Below are 25,429 nucleotides of genomic sequence, written 5' to 3'. Positions count from 1 at the left end.
TCAAGATGAAAATATCTAGTATTTAAAATGCCTATTTTAACAAAGCAGCATAACCAATTTTACTTTAGCTGCATATTTGCACTGAACTACAGCCTAGATTCTGTCAATATAAGCCCTTGCAGTACCCTCTTCTCTCTAGAGAAACACCTCTGCCCAGCCCAGTTATTCCATAGGAAGCAGGATCCTGGTAGTTACAAAGAATACTAAGTACCAAAGTCACAGCAGTCCTTGGCTAAGTGAATATCTACTACCTTGGAGGCAGCTTTAAAGATGGAGCCTGAATTGTCTGAGTTCTTCCAGTATGACAGCTACTTCTGGATGTCAGGGAAAGGCAGCAAGGGTCCATTACAGCTAAGAGATACAGTGCTGAAACGGAAACTGTCCCTGCATGGGACTGGAGGTTTCTTTCTCTTGGTTTTGAGAGTAAACAGCATTGCAACACACTAGAGGGAAGGGAGGTAGGGATCCTTCTACCTACAGCTAAAACCTAATTTGTATGTCCAAATTAGTATATCATCCATGTTCCCTGCAGCCACCACCATGGATATGTATGGAAACTTACCGAAAACAGATTAACCTTTTTTTTTTTTTTTTGCAGAGGGTTCTTCCCCCATTTGCTCCCATCCAAGGTGGGAGGAAGAAGTGTCAAAAAGACACATGATCCAGAGATTCAGACATTCTAGAGAATGGGATGCAGAGAGCTTGTTTTGCTTGAGCTCTTCAACAGTTTTGTCATATGGCACTGAAGAACTGGGTTTTGTTTCTTTCTGGAGCACCTTCAGCATTCTGAACAGAAAAAGGCAATGACTGTTTAGCTGGATTGGACCCGGAATGGACATTACACAGATGCTGTAATTGTGAACTGAAGCCAGGTTAGCCATAAACAAGTATCTCTTCTAGAAGTTACAAGCTTTAAATGTAACCATTTCTGTAGCATTCTCTCCTTAAGAGTACCTTGTTTTACCTAAAATTGAAATACATACTGTATTTTATCATTCCAAACTCTGGTCTGTTTCTGTTTTAGTGTGTGGCACAGTTACCAAGTGCAACAGTCCATGGTCACCAACACAAAAGTCTGAAAGTCATTTTGAATTAAGCTAGTGTACTTTTGCTATTACCAGGGCATTTCTCATAGTACATACTTCCTATTCACAAAATGCTATGCAAGTTTCTACATTACAGGAGACTGTGGAAACAATTTAGAGTTGTTCATTTAATCAAAGATGTGGCTGAACAGAACATTTTGGATATGCCTCATGCAACTCATGGAAACTGTCTCATCTTATGAAGATGATACATTTTGATGCACGTAGGCAATTAAAATGCCCTCAACCAGTGTAGCATTTTTATAGACAAATTAACAGAAACGAAAGACAATACATGTTACAATACCATAAAACAATTTAAGTCCTTTCGTTAGCTGCATTTTAAAATCCACAGTTGTGCATCCCATATTCCAATTTATGACAAGAAATAAGATTTTGTTCAAGCATTTTCTCCTTTAATCAACTATAGGATTGGCGAATGGGATTAAAAAAATGATTATAAACTCAAATGCCAACCTAACAGCTAATAAATATTTCATGGTTTTAACTTCAAGAGGTTTGCTCTCAAAAGTGAAATAACTGTTAGTTCGCAAGAAAAATAACCATTGCTGACTGTTCAAAAGAAAGTTGTGCTAAAATTAATCTGCCATAAATCAGAGTTCACTTAGCTCATTGCTACATATTTTTAAAAATGCATATCCTAGGTCACATGTATATTAACTAGGATGAGCACTAGAACACTGATTAAACTAAGAAATTCGCACACGTGTACTTAAAAAGTCAAGGGTTTGTCTGAGACATCTACTTCAAAGTTTTGAATAATGTTCAGCTTTTGAATGTTTAGTCATTTATAACATTACAATGACTTGTCTCACTACAACTCAAAGTATCCTATTTGAATGTGCATACCTTTAGAAGTTCATTTCTGAAAATTTATTAATTCAGCAAAAATATGGGCACCAGTGAATCAGAAAAAAAAACATACATTAGAGATTTTTTTTAAAAATTATATAAGTTAGATAAAACTACCCTGTCCAGCAAGTTCCAAATTTTTCAAACATTAAGGCAACTTTCAATACTTTCAACTAAACAGTATTATAAAAAATAAATGTCACTTCAAAACATTATATACATAGTGACAGAGTAGATTTAACTAGAAATTATCTTTAGTACATTAATAAAGTGTCACATAATATTACACAGAGGTTATATCAGGTGCTTGAGTGTATGTGCAAGTGGAGTGACATCGCATTTAAAGTACAGGTTTCAAGACAGAGCGGAGTGAACGTCCTTCTTTAGTGAGTTCTCGTGTTACACACATACATGGCAGCGGGACAGCCTCCTCCCTTCTCTCTACAGCATTATAATTACATTTCTTCAAGTGGTCAGCCATGCTTACGATGTCAGCAAATTTCCACTCATTTACAGTACAAAAAGCTGTACTGAACCGCCACACCTGGAAAACAAGTACATGCTTAGCATCAAACTGGTTCTTTGTAAACAGAGAATCAAACTAGTACTACCCTGAACACTTCATTTTGTAACTAATTCGGGTCCACCACTAATTACAGCTAAATCAATATTACCAGCTTGTACTATTTACTAAGTTCCAGTCAGTAATATCCAGCCTGACTTTCAGATTCTAGGCTGACTTTACAGGATGGAAGTTTGGGGCAGGAGCTGAGGTGGGGAAGAGAATCATTTTACTTTTAAACTGAGCACATTTGATCAGGAAGTTACATGTCAGGCAAAAACATTGTGCAGTTTTAAGTCAGTGTGGTTCTAGTTTGAAAAGTAAGGTTCTGGTTGCCAGTCGTGGTGAGTATCTGCAAGTCCAACTGAAGAGAAAGGAGATGCAGGTATTCAGCTCTTCTTCAGGTAATGTGTAACTTAGAGCCTGATTTTTCAAAAATTATTTACTTGATGAAGACACTCAATACCATGGCAAGAGACATGATATAAACACCTGAATAGAACTTAGAATTCTATGCTTTCATTTCTTATCTTTATACTATTTAAAACTAGACAAAATTCCCACTTTCAGATATATATAGTATTAAATAAAGTTATGGAAGCATAACTATGCTATGATTTCTAGATAAATATTTCAATTTTTCCTAGTATTACAGAATTACTACTCTACATATTACGACAGAAAACAATGGAAAGGTCTACCTCAAATCCCATTCCCCAAACTATTGGGGATACGTTGAATGTGCTAGGTAGGGGACAACCAAACTACTTACTGTAGCACTTTTTTTTTCAAATTGGCTCTCAGAATAGCATTGGGTTCCAGAGAAGATGGTCTTTTTCAAGAGACACCATGATGTCAATTAACCAGGGGTGAGTGGGGGGTGAGGGGGGGAGAAAGGGTTAGGGAAAACACTCATCCTCAGGACAAGCGCAGATATGTCCCATACCTTCCTTCCTATCTCCAAGAAACAAAATCATCTTACCTTTTCTTTTATTTGCCATGAAGAACTTCCATCTGGGTACTTTCTCTTTTCCCAAAGCAGAATGACCATTCCACGTGCTTGAAGCAAGCTTCCACATACATCTCTCATTAATCGTGACACTCTTGAAAGCTGACACAAACTAAAACCATCTAGAAAACCAGCAATATGTTGTAGAACCTCAAAAGGAAGACTACTCAGATGATCACTACATGGACCAATGAGGCAGCTTTTAGCTGGTTCTACTAATACTGTAGATATACAAGGCTGAACTCCAAATGACCTCAGATGGCGATCATGAATAATCTTTGCTCCTTGTGTTGAAGGACAAAACCTACGTTGAGAGTATGTACACCCATAGTATGCCAAGGGACACCTCTGCTCCATCCAGCCATTGAGGCCAGCATGAATGTCACCATGCACATTCTTAAAATGTGAAGAAAATTCATTTCGCCTAAACAATTGTCCACAAACAAATGTAAACATTGAACGCTGTTTTGTTTGGTATCTAGCCACACATTCCAATACCAAGTCCAGACCAAGTGTCTGAAAAGGACTTGGATTTGAGAGCTGTGGGTTGGCATGATCACATGCTGAAGCTGAAGCTATTTCCCCTACCATTGTATTTGTGGCCAATATCGCAGATGGGAGGGAAAATGTTTGAGTCCCAAAATCAATGCGATATCCATCAACAATGCGACTATCTGATATCCCCCTACCACCCGGAGAGTCTCCTAGACAGAATAGCAAAGCTGCTGTGATTAGATCTATCCCCTGAAGACCCATAGGGTCTTCTGTAATCTCCAAATCTGATGTATCAACAGCTTTGTCTTCCTTTGGTGTAGACCAACAGTGGTTAACAAGAAAATTGTATGATCGATGATGAATTAGAGAAAACACATCTACATTTCTCAACCTTTCTTGTTCCAATTGCCTCTCTAACACTTCCTCTCCACTGGAGACATGTGGCAGTTGTATATGGTTAGCAGCGCCATTAAATAAACTGTGGGGTGTTATTACTTCTCTAAGTTGTTGTGCTGCTACAGGAAAGGAGCTGCAAGACTTCAATGCTCCATCATCAGGAGATGCAATACATTCACCATTTGCTACATTAGATGGTTTTGAATCACATACATCTAGATCTTCATTCTGGTCCAATGCCTCTGTACCTATATTTTCTGCATGAAAACCATTACAAAGAGCAGAAGCATTACCAAGATTCACATTCAAGTCACGTTTTTGCACTATATCATAACAAAAATCACTTGAACCATTTTGTTCCGATTGTGAATTTTGGCTCAAGACATCAAAGTCAATTCCACCAACTGCTCCCATGTTATCTTCATCTGGATATTCATGGTCTGGCAATTTACTTTGAATACATCCATTAGTAGTTTGTTCTTTGATCTGAAAATCTTCATTCATCTCATATGGCAAAATACATAGTCTTGAACTTAACATGCTTATGTCTCTTGTAGCAGTGTTCAGTATATCTAATGCAGCAGCTAAACTCTTAGTAGTTTCTACAGTAGCTTGATAAAGTGCACTGTAGGAATCTCCATCTGCAGGTATCAACCCATTTGAAAGCATTGTGTCAGGAGCACTTGACTTAACAGAAGTCTGCTCTCTAGGTTCGGATATCTGATCAGCTGCTTTTGACATCATAGTTGCTACTTTGAGGGATTCTAATAGCATGCGCTGGTCTTGAAGGGCTAAAGCCATGTCTAACTGCTCTACTTCATCAACATCTTTACTTAGATTTTCATAAGATTTCCGGTCTGCATAACTGACTGGCCATCTATTCCATTCCATAGTGCAGCAAACCACACTTGCAGGACAAGTTTCTAGATGTTCAGCGATTTTGTTTCGGGCTACATTAAAGGGACATCCAAAGCCACTATTCAAACAAGGCACTCTTTCAAATGGACACAAAATGCGATGCTCCTCAGCTTTGCATGAATGAAAGACTGCGCCACAAACCAGTGGGCAGCCAATCAAGTCACAGGAAATTCCAGTCTCTGGTCTGGTCATGCAACGCCGACTGACACAATTGACACAGTGTAAATGCTGCTGATGTTCCTCCATGATTGCAAGTCCAGCTCTGGGCAGGAAGAGAAAGGAGATAAAACAATCTTAATTTTTAACTCAGTATCTGTTAAAGTTTACTAATAAAACAAATAACTACATATTCTTGGTCTATAGAGTTATAAATGAACACTACACTAATTGATCACAAACCACAAGTACAGTAATAAGTGACATTTTACCCCCACCTCAAAAAAATAAAAACAAAACAAAAAAAAACGAGCTTGAGTAATACAGAGAAATGAAGGTATCAGAGTAGCAGCCGTGTTAGTCCGAAGAAGTGGGCTGTAGTCCACGAAAGCTTATGCTCTAATAAATTTGTTAGTCTCTAAGGTGCCACAAGTACTCCTGTTCTTTTTTTAGAGAAATGAAGGTTACTCAACTGTAACCTAGACTTTTTCAAGCTGGAGAACACAGCAGGACAAGAGGCAAACCTCTTAAATGCTGGTCTCTTCCTCTCTGAATCAACCATAGGATCAGTAAGCCCGAAGCAAGGTGCAGGAACTAATTAAAAATACATTTATAAAGAAAATGAATGAGCTAAAATTTCTAATATTAATCCTAACTAAGAAATCTTACTAAGGCACTGAATCTTTAAAGAACATGGATAAGTCTGGAGAGGTTCCTAGTCCATCTGCTGCCACAGTTGGAAGGTAATAAGGTAGTTGGAGTGTCATGGTGCCTTTTACAATTTTACCCATAAAACTTTGAGGAACAGAGAGTGGAAGACAGTAGGGTGGCACTCCAATGGCCACCAGCAGAGCTGCACTGTTAGTGCCACCCTATGAGTGGGAATGTGGAATGGTCACTCAAAGAAGAAATCAAGTTACACTGTTTTAAAGTGACCTTAAACAAGACCACGGACACTTCTTAAATTTTTAAAATAGTTTCACACCTTTATGAAAAATGTTTGCTCAAAGCTATAGTGTGCAGCAGTTTTACTATCCTTTCTAATCTGCTAACCCCCTCCCCCCAGAACATCAGTAAAAACAAAAAGGCACATTTCCAGGTGTCCTAAAATGGCTTTTACTCCTCCCTATTTGGTTATGCTAATGCTAGTGAGAAGATGGGGGAGCAATAAAGAAACTCCACATAATTGGAGTCATGTGATCAGTTTTATTGTGAAGCAGGCACAACTGTAAAGCACTTTGGCACTAGAAAGTTGGATTCCTTGTTCTGATTCGGAGGGCAGAGTAAACACGGCATTCCATGTTTCACCACTGCAAACATTTGTATTTGAAAGTACATTGCATTACTATGTTTCAAAGTCAGTTTATCTTCCCCTCCCCCACACATTTTTAAGATACGGGGAGGAATACATTAAAAATTAGAGGGCAGGGAAAAGAGGACAATCACTCAACAATATTTTCTTACTGCTGTTTACATTCAGTCCATGTTTACCCCAAACCCTTGTGGTTAAACTCTATTAATCTTGGAAAAAATAAATGTACAGGTTGATCATTTATGCTTTAACCCCCTGCTTTAGCACAATTAGCAATCTCACAATATCACAAGCATCATACTGCATCACTCCATGATTCTCCTGACAAGTTTTACTGAAAGACTAAACCAATGAAGTACAGAAAATATTCTTAAATCATTAATTTTTTGTAGAGATTTAAAGGAACAGAACAAATTTACAGCCCTCTGCCCACCAAAATAACTAAATAAATAAATAGGTTTTCTAAAAATAAGCTGAATATAAAACTTGAAGTTAATAGAACAGAAATGTTTCCATGTTTGATTTTATTTCCAATGGCAAACAAATATACCCTGCAATGTTTTCAACTCAAGCAATGCAGCAGTATGCTATCGCAGAAAAATTCTGAAATGAAACTGACTGTAAATAGAAATGAAAGTGATTAGAATTTTTTTCATTGTGTAAACTGACAAATGTAAGTAACCAACCAACCAACTAACAAGTTTTTATATTTTTTACTTTTAGTAATTCAAGGTGTTATTTGTCACAGAAAGTTATTCATGGGATTTTAAATCTATGCTCCTCTGATACTTCACATTTTGAAATTCAAGCCAACTTTAAGTATCAGCCCCTAAATTTGAATAATTCAAATGTTTTGGCCACCCACTTTTCTGAACTCTACTAACAAAGAAGCATATGTGCTGCACTTGATAGGCACAACACAGCTGGTTTATTTTTCCCTACTATGAAGAGTTCCTTTTTATTTACATGTAGCAAATTAGCTTTTCATCGTATGTTGTAAATACAGGTTTCAGAGCAGCAGCTGTGTTAGTCTGTATCCGCAAAAAGAACAGGAGTACTTGTGGCACCTTAGAGATTAACAAATTTATTTGAGCTAAGCTTTCGTGGGCTACACCCCACTTCATCAGGTGCATAAAATGGAACATATAGTAAGAAGATTTATACATACAGAGAATATGAAAAGGTGGAAGTTGCCATACCGACTCTAAGAGGCTAATTAATTAAGATGAGCTATTATCAGTTTACCAATCACTAAAGTTACGCAATTTGTCAAAGGCTTCTTGCATACATTGTACAGATTAAGTCAATAGTGTCTAAGGCAATTCTTCATTGAAGTTTTAAAATGTTTTGACTGTAAATAATTAAAAGGAGGGTGGGGGAAGAAAGGTCCATAACAGAATTTTCCATAAGCTATTCTGCCAGGAGTTCCTTTTAAGTTGACTCATGCACAAATTTCTAAACTGAACAGAAATAGTTTACAAGTTACCTCTTTACAGCTATGGAAAAATATCTCCCCTCCCCCCCCGCCTTCGGATTCTATTCGTTAAAAAGGAACATCGAGCAGGTTACTCAAAGGAAGCATTCCTTCCACCATATTAGAATTAGTTTCTCTGATAGGACCTGCACACACATACACAGGCAGTTTGCAACCTTTATTGCAAGTTTATTGAAGGGGATATTACAAATTATTACAAAATTCCCCATCACAAAGTGACCTAGTCATTTAATGTATGGTTGAAAGGCTAACTGATGAGACTTTTGTTGTAGGAGCAAATTGCCAGCAGTCCTCAAATACAAATTGGGTTTGTTTAGGCTTTGTCTACACTACAGCCATGTCACTAAAAGTTGGGCAGTGTAAACACTGTTTGTTGGCATTTCTGAGACAAAATACTTCCACCCCCCATGAATGGGGTTCCCGTTGTGGACAGGAGAGCACTCCTGCCTACAATGAGCCGTTTACACTGCCACTTGCCATGGCAAAACTTTTGTCTTTCAGGGGGAGGCTTTTTTAAGCACCTATGTCCTTCAATTGGTAGCGTAGACAAAGCCTTAGTCTGGAAAAGAGAAGGCTGAGAGGGGAAGTGATAACAGTTTTCAAGTACATAAAAGGTTGTTACAAGGAGGAGGGAGGGAAAACTGTTCTCCTTACTGAGGATAGGACAAGAAGCAATGGGCTTAAATTGCAGTAAGAGCGGTCTAGGCTGGACATTAGGAAAAACTTCCTAACTGTTAGGGTGGTTAAACACTGGAATAAATTGCCTGGAGAGGTTGTGGAATCTCCAGCACTGGAAATTTTTAAGAGCAGGTCAGACAAACACCTGTCAGGGATGGTCTAGAGAATTCTTAGCCCTGTCATGAGTGCAGGGGACTAGACGAGAAGACCACTCGAGGTCCCTTCCAGTCCTACGATTCTATGATTTTTAGTAACTGTTTCCTAAAATCTAGTCACCCAAACTTGATGTTCAAAACTTGTCTCATAAATATTAGAGCTGGTCAGGAATATTTTGAAACATTTTTGTTTGAAAATGCTGATTTGTCAAAACCAAACCTATTTTCAGGAAAGGGTCAGTTATGCCAAGTTTCTTGGTCTGAAAAGCTTTTGGAAAGTTTCAAAACTATGAAGCATTCTTGTTTTTGGTTCTAAATGTCTGTAACATTTAAGTTAGTTATAATAAAACAATTTAAAAAAAGTCAACATCAAAATGTTTTAACAAACCCAAACCAACATATTTTTCAGACGGTCAGTTTATCAAAATTTTTGTTCTACTAAACATGCAAACTATGGCAGCCAATTAACACTGGTGTACATTAACATATATTCCCTAAAGAGATACATGTAATAAGAATGTAGGATCTTTAAAATGCCAAGAACTGGGTGCACGTACTCTGGGTGCCTCCCAACCATGACCCTTTGTGTATCTCCTGCCCCTTCCTGTCATCCTTTCCCCCTCTATATGCTCAAATACCCTCCTGAGATTTGGGGGTGAGGTGGGGGGGGGAGGAGTGTGTGTGGGGGCAGGGGAGAAATAGCCCTGTAGCAACAAGGCCTGGTTTATTCAAATTCCCATAGTTATTTTTCAAGAGAACTACAAACATTATTAAAAGTAATCAGTGACTTCACTAACTCAGCTGCAGCCCAGATCAAACAATGATGCACATCATCGAGAAGTGCCCGCTAACCAAATTCGGCGGTGGCTCCAAGAGCTCCACCTGGCCACTAAGAACGCTATTGCTTGGCTCTCTGAATACAAAAATGTGAAACAAATAAAGAAGTCAATGTAGCCAACATGAAACACTACCTTTAAATAGACTATACAAGTTTACACAAGAGCACGCTACTATAGCACTAATGCACCCTAGCAAGCTATATTGGTCTTTAAAGTCAGTTTGTGTGAAATTTGAGCTCTGTGATTAGTAACTCATCTTTTGTTAAGTTTCCAGCCTCCTCTCCCAGCCACTAGCTGGCATTCACTAGTACTGAGTCAAGTATTGATCACATACATGCAGACAAAATTTTTAAAATGTCTGGGGGAGGGAGAAACAACAAGGAGTCCTTGTGGCACCTCAGAGACTAACAAATTTATTTGGGCGGGAGGGAGGGATGACATGGTGGAGACCTTTCAAATAAACTTAATGGGCACTATATTAATGCCAGGTCCGACACTAAAATTTAATCATTTATACTAGGCAGACTCAACTAATTTAGCCCAGTATTAACTAGGTGTTTGTGTTTGCACTGAATGGATATCTGCTTCTTAATAAAAATGTTTTAAAAAAAACACTTTAGAAATGGATTTACATTTTAGTAGGCAATTAGTACTTCAAATTCACCAACATTCTGCAGGCTGCACAGTTAGGACTTCAGAACACCAGTTGAAGAAGTGTAATTTTGTCAGCAGAGTGTTTTATTCATATCTTATTCCCAAACACCAAATCTTTTTGGATGTTCTTTTCATGAATTTGTTATTTTAACCCCTACTAATCAACACTGAACATCTACAGTGGACTTTCACTAGTTTAAACCAACCATGAACTCACCGATACTTTGAAACACTGTCAGTGTAACCCAAAATCAATTGACCATAACTAGGGCTATGATTATGTCATGGAGGTCATGGAATCAGTGACTTCCAGAGACCTCCGTGACGTTTTCTGCCTCGGGGCTGAACTGCTGTCAGCAAGAAACCCCGCAGCTCTCAGCTGCTGCTGGAGGAGGCCCCCAGCAGCTCCTAGCCACAGGGCAGCAGTGGTCCCCCAAAGCTCACTCACCACATGCAGCTGGGCGCACCGCAGCTGTCTCCCCACAGTAGCCCAGCCAATATGGGTGCTAGACCTTCCTCCCTACCCATTTTGTCAGAGATATTTTTAGTAGAAATCACAGACAAGTCACGGGCTTCCGTGAATTTTTGTTTATTGCCCATGACCTGTCCATGATTTTCACTAAAAATATCCGAGACAAAATCTGAGCCTTACCAATAACACAAAATGTTTAAGTCTACATCAAAATCTGTACATTTTCCAATTGGGAAATTTAAGTAGTATTCATTTGTTCTAGGAATAATCAAATACAAGAATGACAAGTTAGTTGCCATTACTACATTTAATTTTTCAAGCTAGCACACCTACTGAAGTTCCTCATTTTTATTTTGCCATTTTCATTAGTTACAATATCCCTCATGTCTAAGCTTCTAAGTGATCCAGCAAGTAAAGAAATCTTTATTACTCAAATTTAAGGCTACAATCTTTTAAATGAAAAATGAGTGATTATTATGTCACTGAAAAGAGGGAGCAAGAATCTTGAAACATTAATGTATGTGTTAGCTTCAAAAGAAGAAAAACTTTGGTAAAAAAAGGATTTAGGTTTGAAGATACCTTAATTAATGTTTAACACTGTGTGAAAGCTGTTCTTTAAAAACAGTAATATAAAACTCTAAGAGTAAACAGATCAAGTAGTTGTGTTGCAATAATGAGAAGTGACAAGGGAAAATATAAACATTATTTGCAGATAAAATAAGTCAGTTCTTTTCAGGGCATGTTCTATGTTACCCTACATACTAGTTTCTTACCATAATTTATGTCAAATTAGTGACTATACAAAGAACGAACAGCTGTACTTTTCTGATTATGTAATGTCAGCAACTAGGTTCAGTTCATCTGAGATGCTGAAGTATTTACGCTTGACTGTTACTAGCAGAGAAACCTAAAAATACATCCAGTTCCAGTGAGGTGACCACCGCTCTCAGAATTTGAAGGATCACTTGATGTTATTGTACATACAATATAGTCAGCTGACCAGATCAGCCAGAACATGCTTTGAAAACCTGCCATAATGAAAAGGATTAAAATTCCAGCTGTTATGAACAACCTCATGATTATAGCTGTTGTGCTAATACAAATATTAAGACAAAGTTTAAATAATGGCTTCAAATTGTGGGCATACAATATTCCAGATGCAGTGAAGGCAACCTTCTCTCTCTGCCTCTTCCATCATATAAATAAGCTGCTGTACTGACACAATATCAAACTCTAAGAGTGAATAGTTGCATGCCCCCACACTCTCCTCAGATATAAATGCTTGCCTTTTTTGTTTCATGTATTTGGGAAGCACAAATTTCACAAGATTAAGTTGAGGTATCTTCTAGACCTTGTAGCAAGGCACCTTCTTCACCTCACTGGGCTCAACGTTTCCCCCTCTGGCAGTTGGGGGCCCAGAGCAAATCAGTCCCACTTTGGAGAATTTTTATTCCTCACTCAGGTTTAATTTTGAATATTTACAAGGTGGGCCTCAGAGTAGGCCCAAGGAGTACTCTGCAGCCAAACGAAGAGAAACAAGTTCATAACATAAAAAGGAAATTTACTTCTCTCTGTCCCCTCTCTGGGATGTTGCCTTGTTATGCTGCTCTGGAGTGCCAGTCCTTCCCCAAACAGTCTGTTAGCTGGCTTGCTTCCCTTATAAGCAAGAAAGCAGTCTTCCATCCAGGAAAAGATTTTTTCCCCTGCTGCAGCTTGTCTCTCATCTCTCCTTCTCTCTCATACACGCACACCAGAAAAGGGGTTTTTAAAGGTCACAGGGAGCCCTTAATTGAACTGAGGTGTTCCTAAGTTGACCTGAAGTAACCTCTTTCAGTTCATGGGGAAAAGAGCCTTTACCATTCTAGGGCTGATATATTCCTTTTCCACCACTCTCTGGTAGCTGTATGTCCTGTCTCATTTTGTCATAACTTGCATAGTCATGCATAGGATGCTAAAAAGGCCACTTTCCTACTTGCTTTCACTTTTAAAAAAAGTTTCTAGCCCGTAAGATTTTGAAGGGAACCTTTCCAATGTGAATCAAGTATAAACTGATGTTCTAGCATCTGCCTGAATGCAGACTGACCAATCTCTGTGCCTCTACTGCTCCTCAGCATCTTCTACACTATGAGTTTAGGTCGAATTTAGCAGCGTTAAATCGAATTAACCCTGCACCCGTCCACACAATGAAGCCATTTTTGTCGACATAAAGGGCTCTTAAAATCGATTTCTGTACTCCTCCCCGATGAGGGGAGTAGCGCTGAAATCGACATTGCTGGTTTGAATTAGGGTTAGCGTGGACACAATTCGACGGTATTGGCCTCCAGGAGCTATCCCTCAGTGCACCATTGTGACCACTCTGGACAGCAATCTGAACTTGGATGCACTGACCAGGTAGACAGGAAAAGCCCCGTGAACTTTTGAATTTCATTTCTTGTTTGCCCAGCGTGGAACGCTGATCAGCACAGGTGACCATGCAGTCCCAGAATCAAAAAAGAGCTCCAGCATGGACCATACGGGAGATATTGAATCTGATCTCTGTATGGGGAGATGAATCTGTTCTATAAGAACTCTGTTCCAAAAGACGAAATGCCAAAACATTTGGAAAAAATCTCCAAAGCCATGATGGACAGAGGCCACAACATGGACTCAACACAGTGCTGCGTGAAACTTAAGGAGCTGAGACAAGCTAACCAGAATGCCAAAGAATCAAATAGACGCTCACGGAGGGAGGGGCGACTGACGACTGTAGCTATCCCACAGTTCCCGCATTCTCCAAAAACCTTTTGAATTCTGAGTTGAGCTCCCAATGCCTGAAGAGTCATTGTCGCGGGTGGTTCAGGGTATATGTTGTAACCCCTCCTCCCCCTCGTGAAAGCAAAGGGGAAAAAATCGTTTCTCGCCTTTTTTCACTGTCACCGTATGTCTACTGGATGCTGCTGGCAGACGCAGTGCTGCAGCGCTACACAGCAGCATCCCCTTCCCTTGCCCTGCGGACGGCAGATGGTGCAGTATGACTGGTAACCGTCATCGTCGTCCTGTGGGTGCTCCTGGCTGGCCTCGGTGAGGTCGGTGGCGCCTGGACAAAAATGGGAATGACTCCAGGTCATTCTCTTCTTTAAGTTTTGTGTAATGGAGATTCAGTCCTGCCTGGAATATCATGCCATCTGGAGGCTTCTGGCTCAGGCTGCTCTCCCAGTCAGCAGCACCGCGCAGTCGCACCTACCCCAGCCTACCCCTTGCTCCCAGGGCTCACAATTAGATACTTGAACCTCTACATTTTGCTGCAAATAAAAAAATAAAGCTGCCGTTTAGAACTGTCCCCCAACATACATATCCTGGGACATTTTGTATTTTGTCAGTGTCAACCAAAGACCCACACACAAATGGAGATTCAGTCCTGCCTGTGCTTCTATCCTAGTGCTTATCACAGATTCCCATTTTCAACTATAGGCTGAGCAAGTGCAGAATGGTGATTCACTCTACTTCGCTGTAAGCCAACCACCCTCCCCTCCCCTTCTCCCCCCCTTTGAGCTCTGCTTGCAGAGGCAATAAAGTCAGTGTTGTTTCAAATTCATGCATTGTTTATTACTTCATCACTCAAATGGGAGGATAACTGCCAAGGTAGCCCAGGAGGGGTGAGGGAGGAGGGAAGCAACGGGTGGCCTTGTTGTAGGGGCACCCCCTAGAATGGCATGCAGCTCATCATTTCTGCGGGATGTCTGGGGTTCTGACCCGGAGCGGTCGTTTCCCTCTCTGGTTCTTTAGTAGGCTTGCCTGATATTCTAGGCAGGACTGACTCTCCATTAGACAAAAATGTAAGGAAGAGAATGACCTGGGGAGTCATTCCCATTTCTGTCCAGGCGCCCCCGACTGACCTCACCAAGGCCGGCCAGGAGCACCCATGACAGCAGCAGACAGGGTACAGTATGACTGGTAACAGTCTTTGCCAACTTGCAAAGCAGCAGACGGTATGGTATGGCTGGTAACGGTCTTTGCTAACTTGCAAAGGCAAGGGGATGCTGCTGTGTAGCGCTGCAGTGCCGCGTCTGTCAGCAGCATCCAGTAGACATATGGTGACGGTGAAAAAAGGCTGAACGGGCTCCATGGTTGCCGTGCTATGGCATCTGCCTGGGCAATCCAGGGAAAAGGGTGCGAAATGATTGTCTGCCGTTGCTTTCACGGAGGGAGGATTGACTGACGACATTTACCCATAGCCACCCATGACAAATTTTTGGCCCCATCAGGCATTGGGATCTCAACCCAGAATTCCAATGGGCAGGGGAGACTGCGGGAACTATGGGATAGCTACCCACAGTGCAACGCTCTGGAAGTCGATGCTAGCCTCGGTACATGGCCGCACACCGCCGAATTAATGTGCTTAGTGTGGCCTCATGCACCCGACTTTATACAATTGGTTGCCAAAAATCGAATTCTGTAAATTCGGAGTAATCCCGTAGTGTAGACATACCCTAAGGCCTGGTCCACACTAACCCCCCACTTCGAACTAAGATACGCAACTTCAGCTACGTGAATAACTTAGCTAAAGTCGAAGTATCTTAGTTCGAACTTACCGCGGTCCAGACGCGGCAGGCAGCCTCCCCCATCAACTCCGCGTACTCCTCTCGCGGAGCAGGAGTACTGGCATTGACTGCAAGCACTTCCGGGATTGATCCAGGATCGATTGCTTACCGCCGGACCCAGAGGTAAGTATAGACGTACCCTAAGCTGCAACAGAATGAAAATTGACCAGTCTATTCAGAATCCTTTGAAATTGATAGTTACATTCTAACTTTTGCTTCGGAAAAACGAGCAGAAATAGGCAATGCAGCTAGTCACTGAAGAAGAGGGCTCAAAAAATGAAGACAGACATTTCCTTTTAGCAGCCAGACTGTTAATACAAAGGGCAGAATCCAGAAAGAGCACCCAGAAGGGAATCCTGGTAGTTTGGGGAGGGTGTGGAAAGATTTGGCATCTCACCTGGAATGGCTCCTGGACACTGCCACCCTACTGACCCTTCCATCTTTCATACTGGTTTTTCACTAGCATATTTAGTCCTCTGTCTATTGTGTCTGGTAAAAATTTCACACCCTATATTTGAGAGGGTGGACTTATGTGTTGAGTGTAGGTGGGCAGGAGAGAGAGATGGGGAAGATTTATGATATCTGTTAGAAAACAATTGGATGAAAGATTCTGGAGAAGAAAGGAGAAAAAATACTGGAGAAGATAAAGAACACAGTGTAGATAAAAAGATAAGTACATGGAAGCAGGAGAAAGAAAAACTGAAGACAACTCAGGAAAATATTCATCAGGATTCATCACAGGAGATAGGTAGTGAACCAACCCCACCCTCCCAATGAAATGCAAGTTTAAAGTGCATTACAGAAAATGGATCAACAATGTTACAGTTAGATACAGAACACAGATAGACCTATTTTAAACCACACGATGCATGCTTGGATAGAAATTTTACATTTGAACTAGTAAATTTAGTTCTCAGGTTAGTAAAGCGTTGGGTAAATTTTTTAAGCTCTTACATAATCTTCTCCAGCCCATCCTCCCCACCTTCAAAAGTTTAAAATAATTTACAACTTAGAAAAAAAGTGAGATAAGAACTCATTCTCTACTATTGCAGGACAATTACACTAACATTTCAAGTATGCATATTATTTGTAGCACTGGTTTTTTCAGTTTTATTAAGTTTCCAATAATGGGTCAGATTTATTGAACTGGTAGAGGGACATGCAAGTTCTATATCCTTGCTTCAACTAGAACTCTTCTGCTAAAGGAAGTTTTACCCTAAAAGAAGGCAGATGGTATCCCACAACCTGTCATCCCTATGGTTTTTGACCAAAGGAGGGTAGCTTTTAATGCCTACTGAGGGCTTCAGAGGAACAAAGGTGTTCAGATAAGCTGAATACAGCCATCCCCTGGCCATGACCTCTTCAAAGCCAATGTAGCCTCTGTCACCACAAAACACGGGGTTCAGCCTCAACTTCCTGCTCAAACTTCCCTTCCCACTTCTGCACTGCTGGAAGCAAGTGCAGACTGTGAAGTGAGGGGAATTTAACCCAGCATTAGTTTCTTTATTGTAAATTAAAATCTTTAGTTGTAAATGCATACTATTTTATTAAAAATTAGTTATTAATCAAGTTCATCACATCTAGTGTTATTTGGTAATCATTCATAAGAAATAATTATCTAAACCAAGTAGATGGCCATATATAATGCTGTATATATAATCACATGGTACATTTAGACACTGATCTCAGTATGTATTTAATACACATGTGTAAGCCCTTTGATTGGAACTTTATTTTATGATGTACAGCAATTATGCAATTTTTAATTGTTTCCTGGATAAAGAAATATGTGGTTATTATAGCTACAGCACCAAGTGGTATTAGGCACTTCAAATAAATACACAATATAGCACTTCCCTGATGAGTTTATAATCTAATTTTAAATTTATAAAACTACAGCAGTAAGGAGGATGAATTAGCAAGGGTAAGGGCTATAGTTTCAAGATTAAGCAGCTACTCAGCCGAGATATGTGCACGTCTTGATTCCATAAAAAAAAATTTTAAAGGGCAAATTAACACTTCCTGTAGCAAGAGTCAAGTGAGTTTTAGGAGATACTAGAACAAAGAGGTTTTGTGCAGAAAAAAGGAATTGAGAAGGCATGACTTGTCTGAAAGCAGCATAAAAAAGAGATCAGATAAATTGTCAAAGCATATACAATAAACAGGATTTTGTATTTTATATGGATTTATAATCCCATAGTCAGTTTTCAGAAAAAAAAAAAAACTACTGTAAAGGCAGCTTCATGGACTTGCATGTTTCTCTCAGAATTAGGTCAAATCATATGTATTCAGTCTACAAGAGGTTTTCCCCATAGCATTTAGAAGTCATGCAGCGTTCTTTTCTTCTCACATACCATCATCATCATAAGGTTCCGCAGGCCAGTTACATGTTCAGCAATACCTGTGCAAAGCAACTGCCCTCAATGCATTTGCACAGGTAAATACAACTAGAACTTAGTAAACAAGGCTTTTGATGCCCAGGAAGGAACAAAATTCCACTCCCTTTCTTAAAGTGCTGGCTCTCCATGGCTACCACAAATAAAAAGCAGCAAACTTACTTGAATCACTACATTCAGTAGAGAGAGTTCTGAAAACACACAAGGAACATACTACTAACTTTACTGTCATAAAGCATGACTATTTAGAATCACTGTAAGATAGAAAGCAGAAAAACGACATTCACAACACTGTTTCCTGGTATCTTATGGGGAAAAAAAACACTAAGAGATTCAGTTAGCATCTTACAGTTCTATGCATCAACAAACTATTTCCGATGAATGATCAAAACAAATACTATAATGCTTCGAAAGGCAAATGACCTAAAATCATGTCTGACGCAAAATTATACCTGCTTCTAAGTACGGCAATGAGACTGAGTGGAAGAAATAAAAATCCTCAGCACTTATTCCTTTTTAGATTTTAATATTAGAGAGAAAGTTGTATATATTTTACTAGCTCTAGGAGTTATAAGCCTGTCTATAGGCATCTTATGCCTCCGTTTTCTTGTCCTAAAACTATCTCCCCACTCTTCAGAGTATTTATTAAGGCATACTTCCTTCGGAAAGCCTTCTGACTATAGTCCAGAAATAGAATAATTTAAAGAAAAAACCCTTAAGATCATTCTACCACTTCTAGATTGGACCTCCCCAGTTGATGCCTTAGTCTGCAAGACACCTGTCTTATTTTAGAATGCAAGCCTCTCTCAGGTGGAACTCAGCCCTCTCTCCAACAACTTTAAATAAATTATTTAACATATTGTCATTTTAAAAAGAACCACCAGGATTTCCGTTTTGTGTTTTGTGAAGGTCTGCCGTGCTTTCTTGGTGTCTTGCCCCATTCCCCAATTAACAGTCCAAAACTTTGATTAACCTTGGGCAATAGACTACTACATGACAACTACACCTGGAGCAGCTATACTTAGTGCATGGCTCAGGCACAAAAGAACTCTACCTGCTGAGATGGTGACAGAGGGAAGTCAGCTAGCGAACCAGTTTGGCTTCATGTGTAAAGCACTTCTGAACTTGAACTCAGTACAACTGCTTGATTGTTGCAGACTCTGCAAAAGATGAAATAAAAAAAGATAAAAGGCTACATTTTTTACTGTAAGGACTACTCCCTACTTGTGCAATCCTCTAAAAAGAGTTGTGTGCTTGCTATCTGGGAATGCAGGTATGTTTGTATGACTAACATTTTTCAAAATTCTATATTCCACAAAGAACAAATAAAATGTAATTAGTTTTATTATTAATCTTAATAAAGAATAGGGCAAACAGGCTTAGCACCAAAGATGGTAAGTTTTGAAACACTTGTCTGATGCCAGTTATCAGTCACGCGAGATTGCTACTTCATAGATTTTACGGCCAGAAGCAATCATTAAGTTTATCTAGTCTGACCTCCAGCATAACAACCAATACTGATTTCACACAGCGATTCCTGCATCTAGTTCAAAAACTTGAATAAGAACATATCTTTTAGTAAGATTTCCAATCATGAATAAAAGATTCCAAGTTATGAAGAATTTACCACAGCCCATGGGTACATGTTCTAGTGGTTAATTACTCTTAAAAATTTGCATTGCATTTCCAGTTTGAATTTGTGTAGTTTCAATTTCCAGACACTGGACTTTGTTAAGCATTTATCTGCAGCATTAAAGAGCCTTCAAGTGCCCTATCTTTGCCCTGCATATGCAGGTAGCCACGCACTGCTTGTGACTGCTAGGGGATATGGAGCACAGGGATGGTAAAAACGAAGGGGGAAAACGTATCCTTTAAGATGGTACCCTCTCTCATAAAAGTTCTGTCAAGCTAAATCAGAGGTTAAGAAACAAGGATGAGAGGGAAGCAGTCTGACCTAGAGAAGTAATGAGACAGTGCACAAGCATAAGAATAATTATGCACCTGTGTTTATAAATGCAAAGATCTACATTAATGCATGATGGTTGACATTTTTAGCTGCACAACCAAAACCACAACTACACACACCCTCTTGCATATATGATATACATTATTTCTGCAGAGGGTGTTAAGTTTAATACTTTAATTCATGCATGTTGTGACAATTTCGCTGGAAAAACATCTAAATTTGTGACCTTTGCCTAATACAGATGCCAATCAGAACATCTTGTTGAAACTTTGTTTCTGTGGTTTCTACACATGCATTTGTAGGTGCCCATATTGGAATGAATAAGCATATTTAAATGCAAACTGAACAGATGAAATTCTGTATCTAGTGATCAAGCACTGAAGTGCAGGTGCAATGCATTGTTTAATTTTACACATATGCATGCATATCTGGGGATCTGATCATTATTTTGTACTATTGTAGCACCTAGAGACCCCAACTGGGCCCCCATTTTTCAATGCACTATGACAGTCTCTGTCCCAAAAGAGCTTCCAATCTAAATAAACAAGACATACAACAGAGAGGAGAAGGATACACCATACATATGTGCAAACAGCAGGATGATCAGTCCCCTTAAGTCCATCCTATGTGTTAAAAGTTAAGAAAATTAACCTCACTTTTACTTTCAGGCACTTAACTTCAGTATCATTAAACCATGCTTCATTAAACAATCAAAAACATTCAGACTCATTGGAGTCTAGCGTGTTTTTTCCCTATTTTCCCCTCTATTTGAGTTTTAAAGCACCAGAAATCATAGGCCTTTTTTACCAGGTAACTGAGTAATACAAAGCAGGGAGGAAAAAGAATTCAATGCTTTTCATTAACCTTTAAAAAGCCACTTTTGAGCTAGAAGTAACAATGAGACATCTAAGCCCCCAAGTAACTTTCAGAATGTTATAAGGACATGTAAACCAGGGCTTAAATTTGAAGAGCTATCTCAAATAGTTGCCAGAATGTACCTTTTAGCAACACAAAAGCAAATGTGTACTGATAACTGCCCAATGATCATATCTGTCAATATACTAGCTGTTTTATAGTTATTGAATTTGAATGAAGAAGACTGTGTAAAGAAAAAAAGACTGGCTCTTCAAGATTGTCCTCTACAAATTATCTCAAAACAATGAATCACCAATTTCTCATCTATATTTGCCAGTTAAAAACAGAAGTATTTTCCAAATGTCAGCACACATGAAACTAAGATATATAATCCATGGGCTCCAAACGAGTATGCTTGTCAAAAACCCTCTCAAGGGCTGATGACAATAGTGACTCAGCTAAAACAGAGTGTTTTGAATATTGCAATGCACTGTGGTTGTGGTAAACAAAGCATACTTTAAAAAAAACTACCTCATTTGTTACTGAGCTGTCACTCAAAACCGTTATGTTTCTCCACAGCACATAAACATACCCACCTTTGGGGTGGGGGGGAGGGGACAGACGGACTACTGATTCTGTAAGAGACATACTTCTAAGCCACTCAAATTTACCTTAACTGTAAGTATGATTGGCAAAACTAAAGATAATTTTAGCACCTACATGAAGGTTTTTTTTTCTTTAAATGTTGCAACAGATACCAGTAGTTTGATGAACAACTTGAACCAAGATATTTTGTTAAATATTTTTGTACTGACCATTACTTCTGCTAAGATTTTGTACTAAAAAGCAGCAAGCTTACTAATTAGAAATGTAGCCAACAATATACCTTATATTTGCTTTAAAAAAAAAAAAACACATTTGACAGGATTTATTTTATAGTAATGCTTAGAACAATTGTTTTGCCTTTGGCAAACAAAAAAATTGTTAAAAGCAACAGAGGGTCCTGTGGCACCTTTGAGACTAACAGAAGTACTGGGAGCATAAGCTTTCGTGGTTAAGAACCTCACTTCTTCAGATGCAAGTAATGGAAATCTCCAGAGGCAGGTATAAATCAGTGTGGAGATAACGAGGTTAGTTCAGTCAGGGAGGGTGAGGTGCTCTGCTAGCAGTTGAGGTGTGAACACCAAGGGAAGAGAAACAAAAAAATTGTTTTCTATTGATTATATTCCCGCCACTTATCCATAAATGTTTGTTGCATACTCTTTATATACACGTGGTACTGAGAGGTATTTCAACACAAAAATATTCAGACATACTATATATCAGTCATAGGTACTTTCTTAATTACAGCGTATACACAAAAAAGGTTAAAGACATTAGTTTTCAAAGTCAAGTTAGAAAATCTAAGAATTTAGGTTGCCCATGCAACCTTAATTCTGCCCTCTTATGTGAATGCATTACAATACAGTCTTTGATTACATGATCACATACTATTTTTAACAGGACCATTGCCTCATTCAGTGCAGAGAGGATGGACTATGCTCACAGAATGAGGCAGCTGTTCAATACTTCTTTTTATCCTGTAGTAGTGGCTCCTGCATACCATCCAAAGCCTTCAATGAACACAGAATTATTCATTTCCTCATGGTCTTTTCTAGGATATTCATCATTGTAGTATCTGACTGACTGCCTCACTAACAAATTAATTTATCTCCACTGTGAGATAAGAGCATTATCCCCAGATAGGGAAAATAAGACAGAGATTTGCCTAACGCCAGACAGACAGAATTAGGATTCCTAACCCTATACTCATACCTCCAGACCACACTGTATTACTGACAGAGTGCAAAGCATCCACTTTATTTGCAGTGTGAGCACTCAACACTTCTGCTTATCGGGCTCCAAGTTTTTCAAGTTGAGCACCCAGAATATAAGAAACACATAAGAACCCCCCTGCCAAAATTTTGGTTTGTGTGACTTGTGTAACATCACATAGTAAGTTTGAAACAGAGGCAGTGAGAAAACTGTGCTTTCATGCGGCATTCACCTGCCTTGAACATGAGACCATCCTCTTTCTTCTTGCAGTCTCTTCCTTTCTTCTCTAAATACCTTTCCTCTTCTGCAACAAATGAGGCAGAGATCACACAAAAAACCTTACACAAGCCTGATTCATTCTTGTACACTGAATAAAGGAATGCTCTTGTAAAAAAAATAGTATGTGATCATGTAATTAAAGACTATCATAATGCATACACACAAGAAGGTGGAATTAAAATTGCACACGCAGCCTAAATTTAGACATTTTTTAACTTTCAGCTGTTTGACTTCACAACCTAAATAATATTCTTTTAACAGTTTTGTGTGTGTAATTTCTTATGACTTTTTTTTTTACAGTAAAAACAAAAGTATATGCAAATATGACAATCCCACTATTGTACATCATCTGCAGAGTTTGAACCCTAAACCTTCAAATCTGCAACACAGGTTGAGTTACAGGCTTAGTTATATTACCTGGCGGTGACAGAAGGTAGTTATCCTGGGTGATGTGGGGGATTGGGCTATGTTCTGGGCCCAGAGAAAGTGAAGGGAACCCAGCCCAGCCCACCTCTCCTTTTCCACACTTCCTGGGGGAGGTTATCTGCTCCCTGGGCTCCCAATGCAGGATGTGCTGTTGCTGCTTATTTGACGTGTTAATAATACAAACAACAGAAGAGAACTGAGGATTTGAAAAGTTTCTCAGACAAATCTGAATGGAATTTCAGGGGACAAAGAAAAAACACTTCTCCAGCCCTACACCTTTCTCCCTACCAAATTTCAAAGGTGTTACAGCATCTCAAAAATAGACTGCATGATTTTTTTTTACAGCTAAAAGTTTTAGGCAAAGTCACTGCCCGCCCCCCTATATTTATGTTTGTTATTCTTTATCATCATAGAATTGTAGGACTGGAAGAGGTCATCTAGTCCAGTTCCCTGCACTCATGGCAAGACTAAATATTACCAGTGTTCAGCTATACCATCTCCTTTATGTTTATATAGGAACAAGTTGCCTCCTCTTTTTATTTCAATGGATTAAGCAACTCAGGGACCAAGTCCCCTCTTAGACAGTTGGAACTGTGACTTACAATACACACATAGGATCAGAGAAACCTTTCAGCAATAACTAGGAATTATTTGCTCCCCTTGTCTATGAATAAAAGAGCAAGACTGCACTGTGGGGCAGGAGCTGACTTGTTGTATCTGGATCACACCTAGCGAAATAGGATCCTGACCTTACTCTTTCGGGGCCACTGTAATGCATATGTTTATTAATATTAACAATAACAGCAACGCGGAGGCTAAACAGAGAGGGAAAGCGGCCATATGGTGAACGTCTCCTCCACATAGCCATTGCGTGCTCCGCAAGAAACCTACCCAGGCAGCGGCCCATAAAGGGAAAAGGGGTGGGGAACTAGAGAGCAGGGGTGGAGCTGGTTCGCCAGCCACCCTAAATGGCATGTTACCACCACAGACACCCAGCCGCAGGCTGAGATCGGTATTAAAACCCAGTAGCCAAGGGAGGGGTGACACGATCGCCGCCCCCCCTCCCCGGGCGGGCCTGCGCGGGCCGGGCTAGGAGAACCCCTCTGTGCAGCGAGAGAGCCCCCGCTCCGGGGCAGCCGGGAAGGGCGGCGAGCAGCCAGGACCCGGGTTATTCCTCACCCGGATCGTGGGGAGAAGGGGAAACACTCACCACCCGGACTCTCCTATGGGTCGCCGAGCTTCTCGCGGCTGCGGCCTCTCACCCCACAGCACCTGAACTTTCACCGCTTCCTAGCCAGCGAGCGGCTGCTCCCGGCCCCAGGCCCGGACTAGAGACCCCGCCCCCCTCTGACCCTGGCGCCGCCGACCGGGAAGATGCGGACTGAGGAGAAACCCCCTCCCGGCCCCGGTCACTCACCGTCCGCGCGGCGGCTCTGCCTCGGGCAGGGCTCCTGCCTCCAACCGCCGCGCGAGCGGGCGGGCACGCGCGCGGGGAGGGAGGGGAGAGCGAGTCCCTCCGGATTCAGTCCGGTTCCGGGCTGGCAGGAGGAGAGAGTGCGCGCGCCGACTCCCCCCGGGACTGACGCTGCCAGCGGCGTCTTTCTCCCCCGGGTTCCATGCAGTGGGGGCGGGTCGGAGCGGGTCGCCGGTGACGCTATGACGCACGCCGGAGGAGGGGCGGGGAAGAAAGGGACGGATGGAACTTCCCACTGGATAAGGTGAGCGTGTGTGTGTCAAGTACCCGGATGTTAGGCCACCCCCTTTGTGGGGCGCTCTGGGGTCGCTGAGCTCAGTCCCCGCCCCGGCTCTGGCTGGGACTTGGGACAGCCCCAGACTAGGGCGGTTTGCGCTGGGATTGATGGCAGTGGGGGTGGGGCAGGCTTAGGTTCGTCACAACGGGGGGGGCTCAGTCCCCGCCCCGGGCCGTTGTCACCCCGCGAGGGCGCTGCTCCCCGCGGTGCCGAGCGCAGCGGGCCCCGGGTTCTTCCGGAGCCGGACGCCGGCTGCAGAGGG

At 40.7% G+C, this 25,429-nt stretch overlaps 1 protein-coding gene across 5 annotated transcripts; it reads right to left on the bottom strand.

Annotated features, from left to right (window-relative positions):
• Nucleotides 1-75: 75 nt before the first annotated feature.
• On the bottom strand, nucleotides 76-24,882 carry FBXO30 (F-box protein 30). 5 transcript variants are annotated; one of them, XM_034765479.1, is made up of 4 exons: nucleotides 23,408-24,793; nucleotides 19,130-19,235; nucleotides 3,503-5,600; nucleotides 76-2,502 (listed from the first exon to the last, which is right to left on the bottom strand). In XM_034765479.1, exons 3-4 carry the CDS (start codon nucleotides 5,582-5,584, stop codon nucleotides 2,299-2,301), a joined length of 2,286 nt encoding a protein of 761 aa, XP_034621370.1. In that variant the 5' UTR covers nucleotides 5,585-5,600; nucleotides 19,130-19,235; nucleotides 23,408-24,793; the 3' UTR covers nucleotides 76-2,298. The 5 variants fall into 5 exon arrangements, with proteins under 5 accessions (XP_034621370.1, XP_034621371.1, XP_034621373.1 ...); XM_034765480.1 differs by lacking the exon at nucleotides 23,408-24,793 and adding an exon at nucleotides 22,944-23,015; XM_034765478.1 differs by lacking the exon at nucleotides 23,408-24,793 and adding an exon at nucleotides 24,834-24,882 and having other exon boundaries at nucleotides 579-2,502.
• Between the last annotated feature and the right edge of the window lie 547 nt (nucleotides 24,883-25,429).

This window comes from Trachemys scripta, chromosome 3, assembly GCF_013100865.1.
Source record: "Trachemys scripta elegans isolate TJP31775 chromosome 3, CAS_Tse_1.0, whole genome shotgun sequence".
NCBI classification, from domain to species: domain Eukaryota; kingdom Metazoa; phylum Chordata; order Testudines; family Emydidae; genus Trachemys; species Trachemys scripta.
Note: the sequence above shows the minus strand (reverse complement) of the source record. Positions and strands in the feature narration are given on the sequence as shown.

What these genes read in the sequence shown, in the direction of transcription:
- FBXO30 (XM_034765478.1), bottom strand. Translation starts at nt 5,584, where the DNA reads ATGGAGGAACATCAGCAGCATTTACACTGTGTCAATTGTGTCAGTCGG. An exon ending in CATGGCAAATAAAAGAAAAG is followed by an intron (nt 2,503 to 3,502) that starts GTAAGATGATTT and finishes CTTGTTTTCCAG; the next exon opens with GTGTGGCGGTTCAGTACAGC.